Raw genomic sequence first — 16830 nt, 5'->3', positions numbered from 1 at the left:
CTAGCCTTTGCATACCTGAGCAGATTCACCAGACACTTCAGGCAAACTTACAGATAAAGATAAACAGTTAAATAAATTTATTAACTACAAAACATAGATTTTAAGTGATTATAAGTGATAGGCAAAAAGTCAGAGTGGTTACTAAAATAAAATAAAATATAAGCGCGCAGTCTAAACTCTCAACCCTATTAGCCTGGGCAAAATCTAGATTAAGCAGTTTTTCTCAGCCCACTGGATATTGCAGTTCATAGTACACAGGTTTCACCCTTGAAACCTAGGCCAGTCCCCTCTGTTGGAGTCTTCGGAATGTCGTTGTTGCCTGCAGCATAGGTGGGGGAAGGAGAAAGGCCAAGTATGGGGCCACTGTGTTCTGTTTTATACTCTTAGTCTCATGTGCTTGGAGAGTACAAGTCCAGGCATGTCTGGTGGGCATTTCTGAGACCCCAGGCAAGGCTGAGCAATTCCCCTAGTGTGGCCTTATGCAGGTGAGTCATTGAATTGTAGCTTCCTTGCTAGGCAATGGCTGTCGATGGGCTGTTTGACACCCAACTGGGCATTGCTTACTTTCCTTGGCATTGTCTCTGGAGAGCTAGTATCTAGGCGCTTCCCAAACCCACAGCATATTTTAGTGACAACCATGCAGCACATTCTCATAACCTCATATACGTTGATGATATACATATTTAGATGGAACAGTGGGTTTCAGCAGATCGTAACCTTTCCCGTGAGACCTCACGTGGCATGCTTTATATGTAAGATCACAATTATATATGAATGAGGAATATGGGGGTTACAGGGCACATTCCCATGGTATAGAATGTCACAATACTCATATGAATAAATACATGAAGTTGCTAGATTCATGTATGTTTGAGTTATGATTCAGGGATTTTTTCCCCATTCCTAATTATCTCTGGTTACTTAAGAGAGTAACTTCACTGGCCCTTCAGGAGCTACAACCAGAAGTAACTCGCAGGCCTGATCTACACTCCAAAATAGTGCTGTTTCATCAATGATTTTGGCAGAATCAATGGTGATCACAGCTTGCTCATGTGTGCACGTACAGCTGCACCATAGGTATCATCAGCTCAACTAAATCAGCTGTTTAAACAGTGCTATATCCTTGTGTAGACAAGTCCTAGGGGAGAAAGGGCAATTCTTGCGTTTCCACTAGTGATCAAAGAACAAGAAAAATTAGGTGGGAGAGAGAAGCCACCCCAACCGCAAGAGTTATTCCATTAAGAGCCACACTTGCAGAACTTGGGTGTCACATCATCCAGGCAGTAGAGCTACAGCCCAGTTCTGAGATGGGAAGAGTTATCTAGATTTATTTTCAAGTCATTTTCTCTCTGTTTCAGCATGAACGGGACAAGCTGCAAGCAGCGAAGGAGAAACTGGTATGGGAGATGGACCTTCTCCGGGAATCAGTCTCTGCCGCTGAGACTCGGGCAAACATAGCAGCAAAGATGAGCCGCTCCCTAGAACAAGAGCTTCAAACAACCCTCTCTGCCCTGAAAATGAAAAGTGAGGAAGCAGAGACTCAGCAGGAGGGAATCCAGACATTGCAGAAGGAGGCTGCCTTGGGGAAGGCTTTGCAGGAAAACCTGGGTCACCTGACTCTTGCCTTAAGCCAGAGAGATGGAGAAATGAAAACACTGCAAGAACAGATTAGAGAGCTGGAGCAGCAGAGAGAAATGCAAAGAACAGCTCTAGATCACCTTACTAAAGACCTAGAGGAGAAGGACAGAGAGGTGGAATCCCAACAAGAACAGATTCAGGAACTAGAGAATCAGAGGGAAATGCAGAAGGCTGCTCTAGAACAACTGACTTTAAACCTAGAGGAGAAAGTAAAGGAAATTAAATTCCAGGAAGAGAAAATCCAGACTCTGGAAGAACATGGAAGATCACAAATGAAAGCACTGCTGGAGGATCTAGATCTGATCAAAGCAGACTTGAGAGGAAAAGATTGTGAGCTTATGTCTCAGAGAAAGGTAGCTGAAGAATTGAAAGAGGAGGAGAAAAAGCAGGTGAAGGTTCTGCGCACAAGCCTAGAACACATGAAAGCAATTCTTGGGGACAAAGAGAGTGAGATTGAATCACAGCGAGAGCAGATAAGGATTTTCCAGCAGTATGAGGATCAGCAGGAGGGAGAGCTACAGGACCTGCAGGAGAAAGTAAAACAGATGACCCTCACTCTGACTCAGAGAGATCAAGAGCTTGAATCACAGCAAAAGCAAATTCAGAACATTAAGGAAGAGATGGAAATGAAACTAAAGCCTCTTTGTGAACATCTGGAGCAAACACAAGCAGCCTTAAAAGACAAAGACAGAGAGCTCGAATTCCAAATGCAGCAAATACAGAAACATGAGGAAGAAGCAGAAGGGCAGATGAAGGTTTTACAGAGAGATTTAGAATATGCCAAGGCAGCACTAAAGGAGAGAGATGGAATGATTAAGTCTCAGAAAGAGCAGATCTGGACACTCCAAAAACAAGAAAGAGAAGCTGAGCAACAGGTGAAAACTCTTGACAATCTTGAAGCAATATTAAGGGAGCGAGAGCAGGAAATTGAATCCCTGCAAAAGCAATATGAGGAGCACAAGACAGAGGAGAAGAAGCAGGCAAGAGCCATGCAAGCAAATCTTCAACAAACACAGGTGACTCTGAGGGAGAGAGAGAGGGAAATAGAGGCCCTTGAGGAAGGAATCCATAAGCTTCAGCAGCACGAGGAAGATGCAGTGACACAGACTAAGGCTGTCTTGAAGACACTTGAATATACCAAATCATCTCTACAAGCCAGAGACCAGGAGATAGAGTCTTTGCAAGGGCATGTCAAGGAGCTCTTAGGGCAGAAAGAGCTAGAAGAAAAGTGTGTCAGGAGCTTACAGCAGGATCTAGACAGAATGAGCCAAATAGTGAAGGAGAAGGATGTAGAACTCCTCAAGCAGGCAGAGCAAATTAGCATATACCAGTTTCAAGAAGAAAGCATGCAGGTGGCACTAAAGTCCTGCCAAAACAAAGCAAGTTGTCTAGAGGAAGTTGTAAGAGAGCGAGAGTGGGAGAATGAGACTCTCATTCAACAGCTCCAGCACCAAGAGGAAGAGCAGGAGACCCTGCACCATCTCCAGCTTATGCAGTCTGAGAAGGAGGAGAGACATCACAGAGAGAGAGAGCAGCTTCTAGAAGAAGCCCTGAACAAGAGGGAACAGGAGATCAAGGCCCAAGGTAAGCAAAGACAACTGGAAGAGGAGGAGGCGAAGGGTCTTCAAGAAAATCTCCAGCATCTCCAGCAGACACTGGCCAAAAAGGATGAGGAAATCAAACACCAGAGAGAGAGAGTCAGGTGCCTGGAGGAGACTCTGAGAGGGAGAGAGCAGGAGCTGAGGACACAGGGCGAACTCCTGAAGCAGCTCACCTCAGCTCTGCAAAGGAGAGCTGGTGAAGGGGAGACCCTAAAGAGCCAAATCCAGAAACTCCTGATATGGGAGACAGAGGAGGCAGCCCAGAGGAAGGTTCTCCAGGAGAGAGACCAGCAGTTGGAAAGGCAGAAGGTGTGGATCCAACAGCTGGAAGAGGAGAAGAAAGTGAAGGATCAGGAACTGGAGCATACGGTGGCTGTTCTGAAGCAGACTGAGAGTGTGGAGATAGAATGGAGGGAGAAAGCACAGGCCTTCGCTTTGTCCCTGGCCCAGAGCGAAGCAGCCAGTAGGACCCTGAGGGAGGAAATGGCTGTCCTACAGAGCATGGTATCAGAGCGGGATAAGGATCGGCTTCATCTTCAGGTAGGCAGTTTGGTGGGTGACTTGCATGAAAAGGATGGCTGTCTGTGTCTGTCTGAGGGATCCATTGGCACTTTGCTTCAAATGACAGATGTTCAGTCCAGAAGGAACCATTATGATCATCTAGTCCAGTGGTCTCCAACCTTTTTACTCCCAAGATCACTTTTTGAATTTAAGGGCAACCCAGGATCTACCCCACCCCTTCCCCAATGCCCTGCCCCTTTCTCCAAAGCTCCACCCCACTCACTCCATTCCCCACCCTCACTCACTTTCACCGGGCTGGGGTAGGGGATTGGGGTTCAGGAGGGTGTGCGGGCTCTGGGCTGGAACCAAGGGGTTCGCAGTGTGGGAGGGGGCTCTGGGCTGAGTCTAGGGCTGGGGTTTGGGGTGCAGGAGAGGGCTCTGGTCTGGGGCAAAGTGTTGGAGTGCAGGAGCAGATGCAAGATGTGGCCTCTGGGAGGGGGCTCTGGTCTGGGACAGAGTGTTGGGGTGCAGGAGGGGATATGGCTCTGGGAGTGGGGTCAGGGCTGGGGTTGAGCTGCAGGAGGGGGTTTGGGGTGCTAGGTCTGGGAAGGGGCTCAGTGCTGAGGTTTGGGGTGCGGCCTCCCGACGGACAGCACTTACCGCTAAGGGAGGCTCCTTGCCCGGCCCCACGCTGCTCCTGGAAGGGACCAATGGACTCCTGTGGCCCCTGGGGGGTCAGGCAGCACATGGCTCTGCGCGCTGCCCCTCTCTGCAAGCACCAGCCCCGCAGCTCCCATTGGCCACAGCTCCCTGTTCCCGGCCAATGGGAGCTGCGGGAGCAGTGCTTGCAGGCAGGAGCAGTGTGCGGAGGGAGACCCCCGCCAGCCGGGCCGTACTGGCCACTTCTGGGAGCGGCATGGGGGCGGGGCAGGCAGGGAGCCGGTCTTAGTGGCAGCCCCGCTGTGCCGCAGGAGATGACGATTGACTAAAAGACCCTCTAGGATTTCGATCGACCGGTTGGTGAGCACAGATCTAGTCTGACCTCCTGCACAGCACAGGCCAGAGAACCTCATCCAGTGTTTTCTGTATTGAGCCTGTAGATTCTGGCTGAGTTAGAGGGAAACTTTTAAAAAGTGACCTCCAATTTCAGTGTAAAGACTTCAAGTGGTGGAGAATCCACTACATCCCTTGGTAATCTTTCCAGTGGTAAATTATCACCCTCATATTAAAACTAAACAGAGCTCCACAATGATGGATGTGGGTGCTTTCAGCCGCTCAGCTCTGCCATGTCCAGGCAGGTTTAACTGTCACACATCTGGTTGTCTAGCAGCTACTGACCATGGACTGCCGACCCCCACCCCTCTGGAGGAAACCAGCCACTTCGGACCAGCCGAGAACCAAGAGTTGTTTGCCTGAGAAAAGGGACAGAGGAGGGAGAAGGAGCAGGTTGAGTGAATTAAGTGCGGTCTGTGAGAAGCAGGAACGCTGCTGAACTGGCGGCTGTGAGAGGGAGCCTGGGCTCCAGTCAGACTCGGATGGACTTGGCTGTAGCTTCCCATTCTCTGTGCTCACCTAAAGGCTTTCTGTGCTGTATTACAGACATTTAACAAGTCTTCTGTTTTACAGTGTTGTCTGAGAGTCACTCCAGTCTAAAGAGGTTGGGGATGCATTGCTCTCTTTGGATGTGCAAGTCTCCCTTCAGGGGTCCAGTGCGAGTGGACTCGCTGAGGGGAGCTCACGGAGTGAGGCAGGCATGCTGAAGGCTCAGAGGTGTGGTCCCAGGTGGCGATGGAGGCTCAAAGGGCTTAGCCCCACAGAGAGAGTTCAACCCTTGAAGAGGACTGACACACGAAAGGGGGTTCCTCCCAGGAACTGTATAGAGCCAAGGGAGAGAGCACTGGGCCTGTGGTACCATGACAACTGGTAGCGGGGGGTGGGTCAGCAGTCCATGGTCATTAGTTGCTAGGCAGCTAGATGTCTGGGTCATTGTGTTTTGGGTTCTCCATGGCCGTGGGGCCCAGGTAGCTAGGCGACCGTCACACCTGGACTTCTGGGTCTCTGCAAAGAGTAATCTCCCTTCCCCCACCATCTGGGTACACATGCAGCAAATGGGAAACTGCGGCACCCACAATTCTCATCCAAAGCACTAGGAGAAATTGGACAGACCCATACCTTCCCAGTCACCTGGGCTAGGGAACCTGTTGCTCTGTGTTTCCTGGGCCTCCTGGTGCATGTGCACCTGCTCTGTGTTCTCAGCACCATAAACTTTTGGCAGTTGGTGCATTGTTCATCCTCTGCCACCCAGTTTCGACTCAGTGCAGCAGAACCATTCCATCTGCCTCAGAGCTGATATTGCCCTTAACACTGAAGATGTGGAAAGGATTTCATAACCCTCCTGGAGGTATTCCAGGAAATATTAAATCTGGCACAAGAACAGCCCAGAGTTTCCCAAAGAACAAAGCCTCAGAACAGAAGCTTGGATCAGCCAGAAACACTAAATGCCACTATTAGATGAGAGTTCTGCCAGTGCAGGCCTAACCCCATCCACTGATCCCAGTCAGGTGCTTCACCACTGACACGTCCTGCACCTTCACCATGAAGGCCAGAGACCCCAGACTTTGATGTAGTTCATGTGATGCTTCTTGGAGTGCCCAGGACTGAGTCACCTTGTTATCCTCCTGCCTGTAATGAGAGAGAGACTTGCTGATGCTTAACTGTGCTCCCTGACACGACCAGTTTGCTAACCACCCAGTGTACTCAGGGCTCTGCTAGCACTCACTCTGCTTTGCAGGTTAACAGTAGGTTCACCCCCAGTCCCTGAGCCCCTCCTGTAGTATCCAGCCCCGTCACTGGATGGGGGGAGGGTTAGCTCAATGGTTTGAGCATTGGCCTCTAAACCCAGGGTTGTGAGTTCAGTCCTTGAGGGGGCCATTTAAGGTTCTGGGGGAAAAAAATTGGGGATTGTTCCTGCTTTGAGCAGTGGGTTGGACTAGATGATCTCCTGAGGTCCCTTCCAACCCTGATATTCTATGATTCTATGACACTATGAGATTTGCTCTCCCCAAAGGAATAGTATACACAGCACTTGACTGGTACAACTCAGGTTCAGGTCTTTGATATCATCACAGAACTGAGATATATTTAGAGTGAGAACAATCACAAGTTTATCATCACATGCTAAGATTTCAGAGATAGTGAGTAGTACATATAAAACAAAAGTATAACATGTTTCCTAGAGATAAAATTTAACAGGCTAAGCCAGTGGTTCTCAATTGTGGTCCACCGCTTGTTCAGGGAAAGCCCCTGGCATGCTGGGCTGGTTTGTTTACCTGCCATGTCCGCAGGTTTGGCTGATCACGGCTCCCACTAACCGCGGTTCTCCGCTCCAGGCCAATGGGGGCTGCGGGAAGCGATGCTGGCCAAGGGATGTGCTGGCCACCCTTCCTGCAGCCCCCATTGGCCTGGAGCAGCGAACCGCGGCCAGTGGGAGCTGCGATCGGCCAAACCTGCGGACGCGGCAGGTAAACAAACCGGCCCGGCGCGCCAGGGGCTTTCCTTGGACAAACAGTGGACCACAGTTGAGAACCACTGGGCTAAGCCCTTGTCTAAACTAGTTTTATTTCACCTAAAGCAATCTGCCAATATGTCCAACCAATCTTGTTGGGAATCCTTTTTCATGAATGCAAAAAAGCATTGTCCTTTTTTCTTCCTCAGTGAAGGATAACAAAATGTCTTTTTTCTTCTCCTTATACTCTCCAAAACTCATTGTTTTGTCCCCAGAGTCAGGACATCCTCCCTACCCCCTCCCTGATGTGCTGTCTCCATGCTGTCTTCACATCCTGATGATGACGTCATATGCAAATAGGTTTCCATTATGTTGGCTTATAATGCTTGTTTTACATGTGAACCAAGGCAGACTGATGAATATACATCCTGTGTCTGGTGAAAACCTGCTTGTCAACCCTGCTTTGATTTAGACTTTATTTTCCTGTACATCTTTACAACTTAAATATCATCTGTACATATATCTCACAAAGATTATGAGGATTGGTATGACATAAGCTTTTATTAGGGACCTCACATGACCCTGTTTGGTCATACTATGAAAGCATTGTGAGTTTGTCAGGTCTAATAGGAGTTTCTGTTGTAGAACAGTGAACCCAGCACCAGCTGGCATTGAGATATTGTCAGGTCACAGTTACTTACAATCAGTGTGCCTCAATGCTTGCAATCAGTGTGCTCCAGGGACCTCCAGTCCACTCAATGAGAACACAAGAATGACCATACTGGGTCAGACCAAAGGAACACGTAGCCCAGGATCCTGTCTTCTGACAGTGGCCAATGCCAGGTGCCCCAGAGGGAATTAACAGAACAGGTAATCAAGTGATCCATCCCGTCGCCCATTCCCAGCTTCTGACAGACAGAGGCTAGGGACACCATTCCTGCCCATCCTGGCTAATAGCCACTGATGGACCTATCCTTCATGCATTTATCTAGTTCTTTTTTTAACCCTGTTATAGTCTTGGCCTTCACAACATCCTCTGGCAAAGAGTTCCACAGATTGACTGTGTGTTGTGTGAAGAAAAACTTCCTTGTGTTTGTTTTAAGCCTGCTGTGTATTAATTTCATTTGGTGACACCTAGTTCTTGTGTTTTGAGAAAGAATAAATAACACTTCCTTATCTACTTTCTCCACACCAGTCATGATTTTGTAGACCTTATCACAGATTAAACCTCTATCATATCACCCCTTAGTCATCTCTTTTCCAAGTTGAAAAGTCCCAGTCTTATTAATCTCTCCTCCTACAGAAGCTGTTCCATACCCTAATCATTTTCTGAACCTTTTCCGATTCCAATATATCTTTTTTGAGATGGGGCGACCACATCTGCACACAGTATTCAAGATGTGGGCGTACCATGGATTTATATGGAGGCAATGAGGCAGAACCTCTGCCCAAAATGATAAGGCAAGAGGTGCCAACATGGCCTTGCCATAGGCAGCTCCATTGCTGGATTCGCCCTTTCTGTGTTCGTTGGGTCATTCTGGATAGCAGTATATGCTTGGCCCAGTCACTCCTGGAGCTCTGAGAGTCCTGCCTTGAGGACTGCCTTTTCATTCTGCCTCCTCAGGCTACGTGCTCTTGCTGCCTGCAGCATTCTTTGTGCTGAGCTCTGATAGGTGGTGCTCCGGGCACAGAAAACTCTGGCTTCATCCGTGCTGCTCCCCCCAGCCCCGACACCTTTGCTGGTGGCTGCGGTGCAGCCAGTGTCAGTGCTTGGCGGGGCTCTGTCTTCACTTCATGGTCTAGACAGTTTGGCCAGGGCTGGCTGAGGTCAGTGCGAAGAGGAGCCGGGTGATGCAATATCTCCTGTGGAGGAGCTCCAGGACTGCAAGCTGATGGGAGGATCTAACCTTACCATGTGTCAGACAGCAGAGTCTGAGCTGAAACCAGTACATGAATTAGTAATTACTTGGGCTAGGAAATCCTGTCAGTAGGGCTGTAGCATCCTTGCTGTGGGCTGGCTGGCAGAGACTGTGTGGCATATCCCCTCAAGCTGCTGTCCAGTCTTCATTGAGGTACCAGAAAAAGTATGTCCATTTTTCCTCCGAGACTGAGGTGGTGGAGGTGGCTGTAAGTAGGCTGGCAATACACACCATGCTGCCCCACTGCGCAGCAATGGCACTGAGATCCATTGGCATGAAGGGTGTACCTCACTGGCTGTGACCCTTCACGTTCAGGACTAACAGACCTTCATGGCTCTGCTGTCAAGGATCAGACCACCTAGGACCACCTGCTGGCCTGCTCCCTGACTAACTGCGCTGCTAGGCAGCCAGTGGGTCCATGTAGTGTGGTGGCAGTCGTCCCTCCCTCTCTGGGTCGGAGGGAGGCCACACTGCCTCACTGCATCACTGGGTTCCTGCCTAATATCAAGGGAATCAGTGAATCAGGTGCTGGTGCCTAGACCCGCTCAGCAGGGCAGAGCACCAAACAGTCTGGGCCCTGGGCCCTCAGACAGGACAGAGCAAGCCAGCCATCTGTCGGCTGTGCCCTCAGGCAGGGCGGAGCTAACAGGCAAACACGGGCTGTTCAGCCTAAAGTGGAGAGGCTGCCACCCCAGGGATGGAGTTGGCAGCAGGGGGTAGGGGGACCTGGGCCCACCCTACTCCACCAGGTCCCAGCCCAGGGCCCTAACAGTGGCGGCGTGTTCTGCCACTGGGTCAGTCTGGATCCAGCTGAAACATGTCGACGCCAGCACTGAGCAATAACCAGATTAAACTCTGGCTTCCCTGGCCTACTTCGTAACACAGTTCGGACTGGGGCTCCATTGTCCTGGGGTCCTCTGCCTCATGGGGGTATTCGGCCACTGGCAGTCCCACCAGCTCCTCTGCGGACTCGGTCTCCTCTGTGGTCATGGCGCTGCCCAGCTCGGCAGCAGAGTCAGAGGCCTGCAGCGAGCAAGATATGTCTGCCTCACTGGGAACAGCAGTGAGTGCCCTCTCCAGCAGGGGCACTGCAACCCTAACTTCCAGAGGATGATCTAGGCTGTGTGTCACTCCTACAGGAGCAGCTTGCTTCAGCGCTCAGAGACCTAGAGGAGAGGGTTCCAAACAAGGCTCTGAATGGAGATGTGGATCTGCTGCTTAGAGAGGAGAGAGCAGGGAAACGGCAGGTGAGGGAGGGGAGAGTGGGCAGGGCACATGTACACATGAGAGAGGAGAAGAAAGAAGTGTGTATCTGGCCTGCATTAATTCTGCCCTGGTCCTAAATCACCAGTGGTGGATGTGCTGGAGGGTGGCCCCTGAGCCCTGTAGGGTACTGGTGCCTATGCTTTGGGAGCAGAGGGAGCGACTGATGAGCATTCCCCATCAGGCACAATGTGCTTCTCTGTAGGCCTCCCTAGCCAGCTTTGTACAGATTCCCCGCTCTGAGCATTTGGGGCAGCATGACTGCTGCCATACCCATATGGCACAGGCTCACCGAGACTCTTCTCTGTACATCCCCCAGGCCATGGGAGAGGATGAGGAGCAGCTGGCAGCAGGGGTAGAGAGGAAACTCCTGCAGCAGCGGCTGGAACGTCTGCAGCGAGCTGTCGCAAGGCTGGAACATGACAAAACTGAGCTGGAGCAGCTCAACACCCAACTCAGGAGGACTCTAGAGCAGGTGAGCCAAGTTCCTAGCGCCCCCCAGCTCCCTTTGGCACTCTGGGATGACAGCACCCCTGTGTGCTCTGGCACTGCCTGCCCACCCCCACACACTCCAGCACTGCCAGTCCACGCCCTTCAGCAGTGCCCATCCAGGCTCACCAGCACCGCCCGCCCACGCCCTACGGCACCGCCCGCTCTCCAGCACCGCCCGCCCACGGCCCTGCGGCACCGCCCGCTCTCCAGCACCGCCCGCCCACGGCCCTGCGGCACCGCCCGCTCTCCAGCACCGCCCGCCCACGCCCTGCGGCACCGCCCGCTCTCCAGCACCGCCCGCCCACGGCCCTGCGGCACCGCCCGCTCTCCAGCACCGCCCGCCCACGCCCTGCGGCACCGCCCGCTCTCCAGCACCGCCCGCCCACGCCCTGCGGCACCGCCCGCTCTCCAGCACCGCCCGCCCACGGCCCTGCGGCACCGCCCGCTCTCCAGCACCGCCCGCCCACGGCCCTGCGGCACCGCCCGCTCTCCAGCACCGCCCGCCCACGCCCTGCGGCACCGCCCGCTCTCCAGCACCGCCCGCTCTCCAGCACCGCCCGCCCACGGCCCTGCGGCACCGCCCGCTCTCCAGCACCGCCCGCCCACGCCCTACGGCACCGCCCGCTCTCCAGCACCGCCCGCCCACGCCCTGCGGCACCGCCCGCTCTCCAGCACCGCCCGCCCACGGCCCTGCGGCACCGCCCGCTCTCCAGCACCGCCCGCCCACGGCCCTGCGGCACCGCCCGCTCTCCAGCACCGCCCGCCCACGCCCTACGGCACCGCCCGCTCTCCAGCACCGCCCGCCCACGCCCTGCGGCACCGCCCGCTCTCCAGCACCGCCCGCCCACGGCCCTGCGGCACCGCCCGCTCTCCAGCACCGCCCGCCCACGCCCTGCGGCACCGCCCGCTCTCCAGCACCGCCCGCCCACGGCCCTGCGGCACCGCCCGCTCTCCAGCACCGCCCGCCCACGGCCCTGCGGCACCGCCCGCTCTCCAGCACCGCCCGCCCACGGCCCTGCGGCACCGCCCGCTCTCCAGCACCGCCCGCCCACGGCCCTGCGGCACCGCCCGCTCTCCAGCACCGCCCGCCCACGGCCCTGCGGCACCGCCCGCTCTCCAGCACCGCCTGCCCACGCCCTGCGGCACCTCCCGCTCTCCAGCACCGCCCGCCCACGGCCCTGCGGCACCGCCCGCTCTCCAGCACCGCCCGCCCACGGCCCTGCGGCACCGCCCGCTCTCCAGCACCGCCCGCCCACGGCCCTGCGGCACCGCCCGCTCTCCAGCACCGCCCGCCCACGGCCCTGCGGCACCGCCCGCTCTCCATCACCGCCCGCCCACGGCCCTGCGGCACCGCCCGCTCTCCAGCACCGCCCGCCCACGCCCTGCGGCACCGCCCGCTCTCCATCACCACCTGCCCACGCCCTGCGGCACCTCCCGCTCTCCAGCACCGCCCATCCACGCCCTGCGGCACCGCCCGCTCTCCAGCACCGCCCGCCCACGGCCCTGCGGCACCGCCCGCTCTCCAGCACCGCCCGCCCACGGCCCTGCGGCACCGCCCGCTCTCCAGCACCGCCCGCCCACGGCCCTGCGGCACCGCCCGCTCTCCATCACCACCTGCCCATGCCCTGCGGCACCTCCCGCTCTCCAGCACCGCCCATCCACACCCTGCGGCACCGCCCGCTCTCCAGCACCGCCCGCCCACGCCCTGCGGCACCGCCCGCTCTCCAGCACCGCCCATCCACGCCCTGCGGCACCGCCCGCTCTCCAGCACCGCCCGCCCACGCCCTGCGGCACCGCCCGCTCTCCAGCACCGCCCGCCCACGCCCTGCGGCACCGCCCGCTCTCCAGCACCGCCCGCCCACGCCCTGCGGCACCGCCCGCTCTCCAGCACCGCCCATCCACGCCCTGTGGCACCGCCCGCTCTCCAGCACCGCCCGCCCACGCCCTGCGGCACCGCCCGCTCTCCAGCACCGCCCGCCCACGCCCTCCAGCACTGCACTCTCATGCACTCCAGCACTGCTGGCCCATCCCTCATGCACTCCAGCACTTCCTGCCCATTGCACCCACACACACTCACTCCAGCATCAGCTGGTCTTTCCCCAGAGTGAAGCCCTTTCTGCCCTACTTCCTTCCCCTGCCACCACCTGGAGGTAAGTGCCTCTGAGCGAAGAATTCAGAGTAGCAGCCGTGTTAGTCTGTATCCGTAAAAAGCACAGGAGGACTTGTGGCACCTTAGAGACTAACCCATTTATTTGAGCATGAGCTTTCGTGGGCTGCAGCTCACGTCATTGGATACAACTTCTCTGCCCACTGGGCAGCCCAGGTTATTAGCTCCTTGCTCCCTGGCAGCCTGCTGTGACCCTTTCTCTGTGTCCTGCGTGCAGGTGGAGTGTGAGCGGAAGAGGCTGAAGAGGGACCGTGCTGGCTTCTCACTGCCAGATGCCTGTGGACTTCCCGTGTCTGACCCTGGGCAGAATAAGGCACCGACTTCAGGACAGGTCTGAACAGGGAGGGAGCCTGAGCATGTGACCCTAGCAGAGTTCCACTTGCTCTGGTCCAGTCCTGCCCTAAGCAGGCTGAGGACTGAAGCCCTTCTCTTTGCATTTTCTTCCCAGGAGGAGGCCCGGACTCTCTGTAGGCAACTCGCCAAGTTGCAGAAGCAGGTTAGGAGTGGAAAACCTCTCATCTGGATGGTCATATCTGCACCAGTGGGGCACAGCTGTGTGGAAACTCCTAGGAATGGGGGCCTGGGAGGGGCCTGATTCTGAGGGGGCTTGTAGCGCTGGGCCAGCCCTGGCTGTGAGGGGGCTGGTAGTGCTAGGGCCCAGGGCAGGTGAGGGAAGAAGCAGCTGTGATGGGATCTCAGCGCCAGGCTGAGCAGAGCTTTGAGAGCACTTACAGCACTGCAATCCCAGCCCGAGTAATGTATGGCTGTGATGGGGCTTGCAGTGCTGAGGCACCAGGTGGGGGCACAGCTGGGAGGGGGTTGTAGCATTGGGGTGCTGAGCGGGGTGGGGGGTGGCACTGGGGTGCCGAGGGGGTGTAGGATTGGCAGCACTGGGATGCCAGGCCGGGCAGGGGGCTATGAGGAATCTGGTAGCACTGGGGCACTGGGTGAGGTGGGGCACAGCTGCGAAGGGGCTGGTAGCCCTGGGGTGCCAAGTCGGGTGGGGCATGACTGTTGGAGAACTGATGGCACTAGGGTGGGATCTTGAGAGAAGCAGAATGCCAGGCAAGTCACTTCTTTTCTTTGGCCCCTTGAGCTCAGCCTGGTCCTCTTCCTTCAGGTGTCTCTTCTGCAAACACAGCTGGTGCTGGAGCGGAAGCACAAGCAGGACTACATCAAGTGCTGTGCAAAGACCAGCCAGGAGCTGTCGGGCCTACACCAGGAGCTCTCTCACTCCTTAGCAGCTGTGGCCAGGGAGCCCAAGGCTGCTGTTCTAGAAGCAGAAACGCAGAAGTTGGATGAATCCCTGAACCACAGCTTGGCCTTGGTGGCTCTAGGGTGGGATGGCCAATCTCCTGAGAAACACCCTCTGAGTTCCACTCCCAGAGCAGCCCAGCGGAATGAGTTGAGGTAGCAGGATCAGCATTCAGCAAATGGGTCACAGCCAGAGCAAGGTCCAACCCTCTGTGTGGTTTGGCAATGCCATTTTCAAAGGTACCATGGACAATAGACTCTTGCCCACCTTGCAGAAGAGTCATACGTGGTAGTGGAAAAGGTGGTGATTGTCCCTTCAAGAGCCATTCCTTCCATTTTCATGGGCCAGACCTCCTCAGGGTCCAGCCTGTCCGTTAACGTGGCCGTGACTTCTCGTAGCCCCATCTGAATACCAATCTTCAGGAACTCTGAACCACATGGTTGGTTGTTGCACATGGGAGGATGGAACCAATAAGAACATGGGTATTCCCCCTTCTTCACAGCCTGTGTATCCTGGGGAATGTCCCTAGAGTGTGCAGAGACCTGCTGCAGGGAGTGAATTCAGGGGTGTGGGGTTGTGTCAAAGTTGAGACCTGGGGCAGGGTGGGCAATAGTGCTCATTATGGAAACACCATAGGCAGCAGTGTTCACCATGGAAACTTTCCAGCAGGACTGTGGTAGGGGATCAGAGACTGGAGCTGGCCTGGGCAGGGCTCAGAGATTTGAGGCGAGCTGGATAAAGGCTCTCGGGTTGACTGGCAGCAGCGGATTGGTGGAATTCTCCTTTTCTGAAGCATGATTGCTGCCTGCCCCAGGAATGTTGCTGTTACAAGGTGCCCCCAGAGATTGCTCTCCTGCTGCTGGGAGAGCTGCTTCCAAATGACTTTGTACGGTTTCCCTTTTAGTGAGAGCTCCAGCGGGATCTGTATTTCAGCTTTTACAATAAAGTTATTCCCTATGAAAGAGGACTATTTTCCCTTGTTTTGTCTTTTCCCTCTATCAAAAACCTCCTTCCATGTGGCTCCAGTTCTAAAAACATCCTTGGGGCTTTCTCTTCCTGACCTGCACTTCAGTGCCAAGAGATGGGCACTGTCCTGCAATGGACCTCTTCCTTGTGCAGTTTGCTTTGTGCCTGGCTGAGCTGTGAGGAAGCTGGGCAGAAGGGGACAGCCCCTGGAAATCTCTTCCCCGGCACGTTCCCTGCCCTGCTCCCCACTGCAAGCCAGCTGTTTGGTGCCTGTGCTGCAGGAGGGAATACAACAAACTCAGCATGGGAAAAGGCAGCTAAGGCACCTCTGGAAAATAATCCAAAACACAGAGCTTCAAAAGCAGGTAGAGAGCTGGGGTGGAAATGGCAGATAGCGGCTGGAAACTGCCCAGACTCTCTGGTGCAATTTGTAGAAGCCCTGAGGAGCAGTGGCAGCAAGGTCTGGGCTCCACCTGAGAGTTACACCAGTATAACGATTGGCTGGGAGATGATTTTTACGAAGATAGGTATACTGATACAAGCCCAAGTGTGGGTATAATTATACTGACACAGCTATTGCCCTTCCTGTATGGGAACAGCTATACAGCACCTTTATGCCAATATAACTGAGTGCATACATGGGGAGTGGCGTCCCTTGGTACCTAGTTACAGTGGTATAACACTCCCATGTAGCCAGGCCCTGGGGAAGACAGCTCAGCCCTGGAATCCTGTTCAGTTTGGAAGGTTTTTCATAACCCCTGGAGCGACAAGCTTACTCTTTAAATGAACACTTAGATTTGGTCAAAGATGATGGCTGTTGCCCTGTGGGAGAGTAGCGAGTTGGTGCATTTTCTTAAAGTGTTTGCATAGACTTGCATTTAACATTTATTTTGGTTTAATTTTATACACTTTTCTTTTATGTGCTTGGGAAGTAGTGGTTGTTAAAGCTTGCACTTCTAAACGTTAAAAATGGAATTGGTATCACAAGCAAATTAATTCTAAAAAGCTTGGTAAAAATTCTGTTAACAACTCTTTTGCTAAAACAGAGTGCTCAGCAAGGGAAAGCAATTCACCTTCTCACAGAAGATTATGAGTATCTATTCCAGCAGGTAAGTATTACATTTAGTATAAAATATTAGTAATGCAGCTCAAGTAAAAATGAATGTGTACACAACAATTGCAAAATTATAGCTTGTGTTATAAAAGACTTGGTCCCTATTACATTGTAAACACACTTCATTAATCTGTGTATGAAATTTGAGTTACTAGAAACAAAAAAAAACGTAAAACAAACAAAAAATGTATGATGTTAACTAACTTAAGCTGCTTACGGTTGCATCCCACAGACCAAAGATGCCAGAAAATGTCACAGCACAAAGACACCAGAAGATCTCCGTATACAGTGAAGGAAGGAACCCCCAAGCATCAAGAAAAGAAAAATGAAGTGCTGTATAAATATAAAGCTGGTCAAATACACCTCAATCTACCATCTATGGACATGATGTTGGTAATCAGCTAGAAAT

The 16830-nt window shown here is 54.0% G+C and overlaps 1 protein-coding gene across 2 annotated transcripts in view; it reads left to right on the top strand.

Annotated features, from left to right (window-relative positions):
* The window catches only part of CEP250 (centrosomal protein 250), a 119823-nt gene extending 104515 nt beyond the window's left edge, over positions 1–15308 (top strand). For both annotated transcript variants that reach the window (XM_084645177.1, XM_084645178.1), the window contains 6 exons: positions 1359–3779; positions 10304–10411; positions 10747–10902; positions 13304–13417; positions 13535–13582; positions 14207–15308. In XM_084645177.1, coding sequence (XP_084501303.1) covers positions 1359–3779; positions 10304–10411; positions 10747–10902; positions 13304–13417; positions 13535–13582; positions 14207–14500 — 3141 coding nt within the window. In that variant the 3' untranslated portion in view covers positions 14501–15308. The remainder of the gene's footprint in view (positions 1–1358; positions 3780–10303; positions 10412–10746; positions 10903–13303; positions 13418–13534; positions 13583–14206) is intronic.
* The last annotated feature ends 1522 nt before the right edge of the window (positions 15309–16830 follow it).

This window comes from Lepidochelys olivacea (assembly GCF_965140295.1).
Source record: "Lepidochelys olivacea isolate rLepOli2 genome assembly, chromosome: 13".
In the NCBI taxonomy this organism is placed as follows: domain Eukaryota; kingdom Metazoa; phylum Chordata; order Testudines; family Cheloniidae; genus Lepidochelys; species Lepidochelys olivacea.
This window is presented reverse-complemented; position numbering and strand designations above follow the sequence as displayed.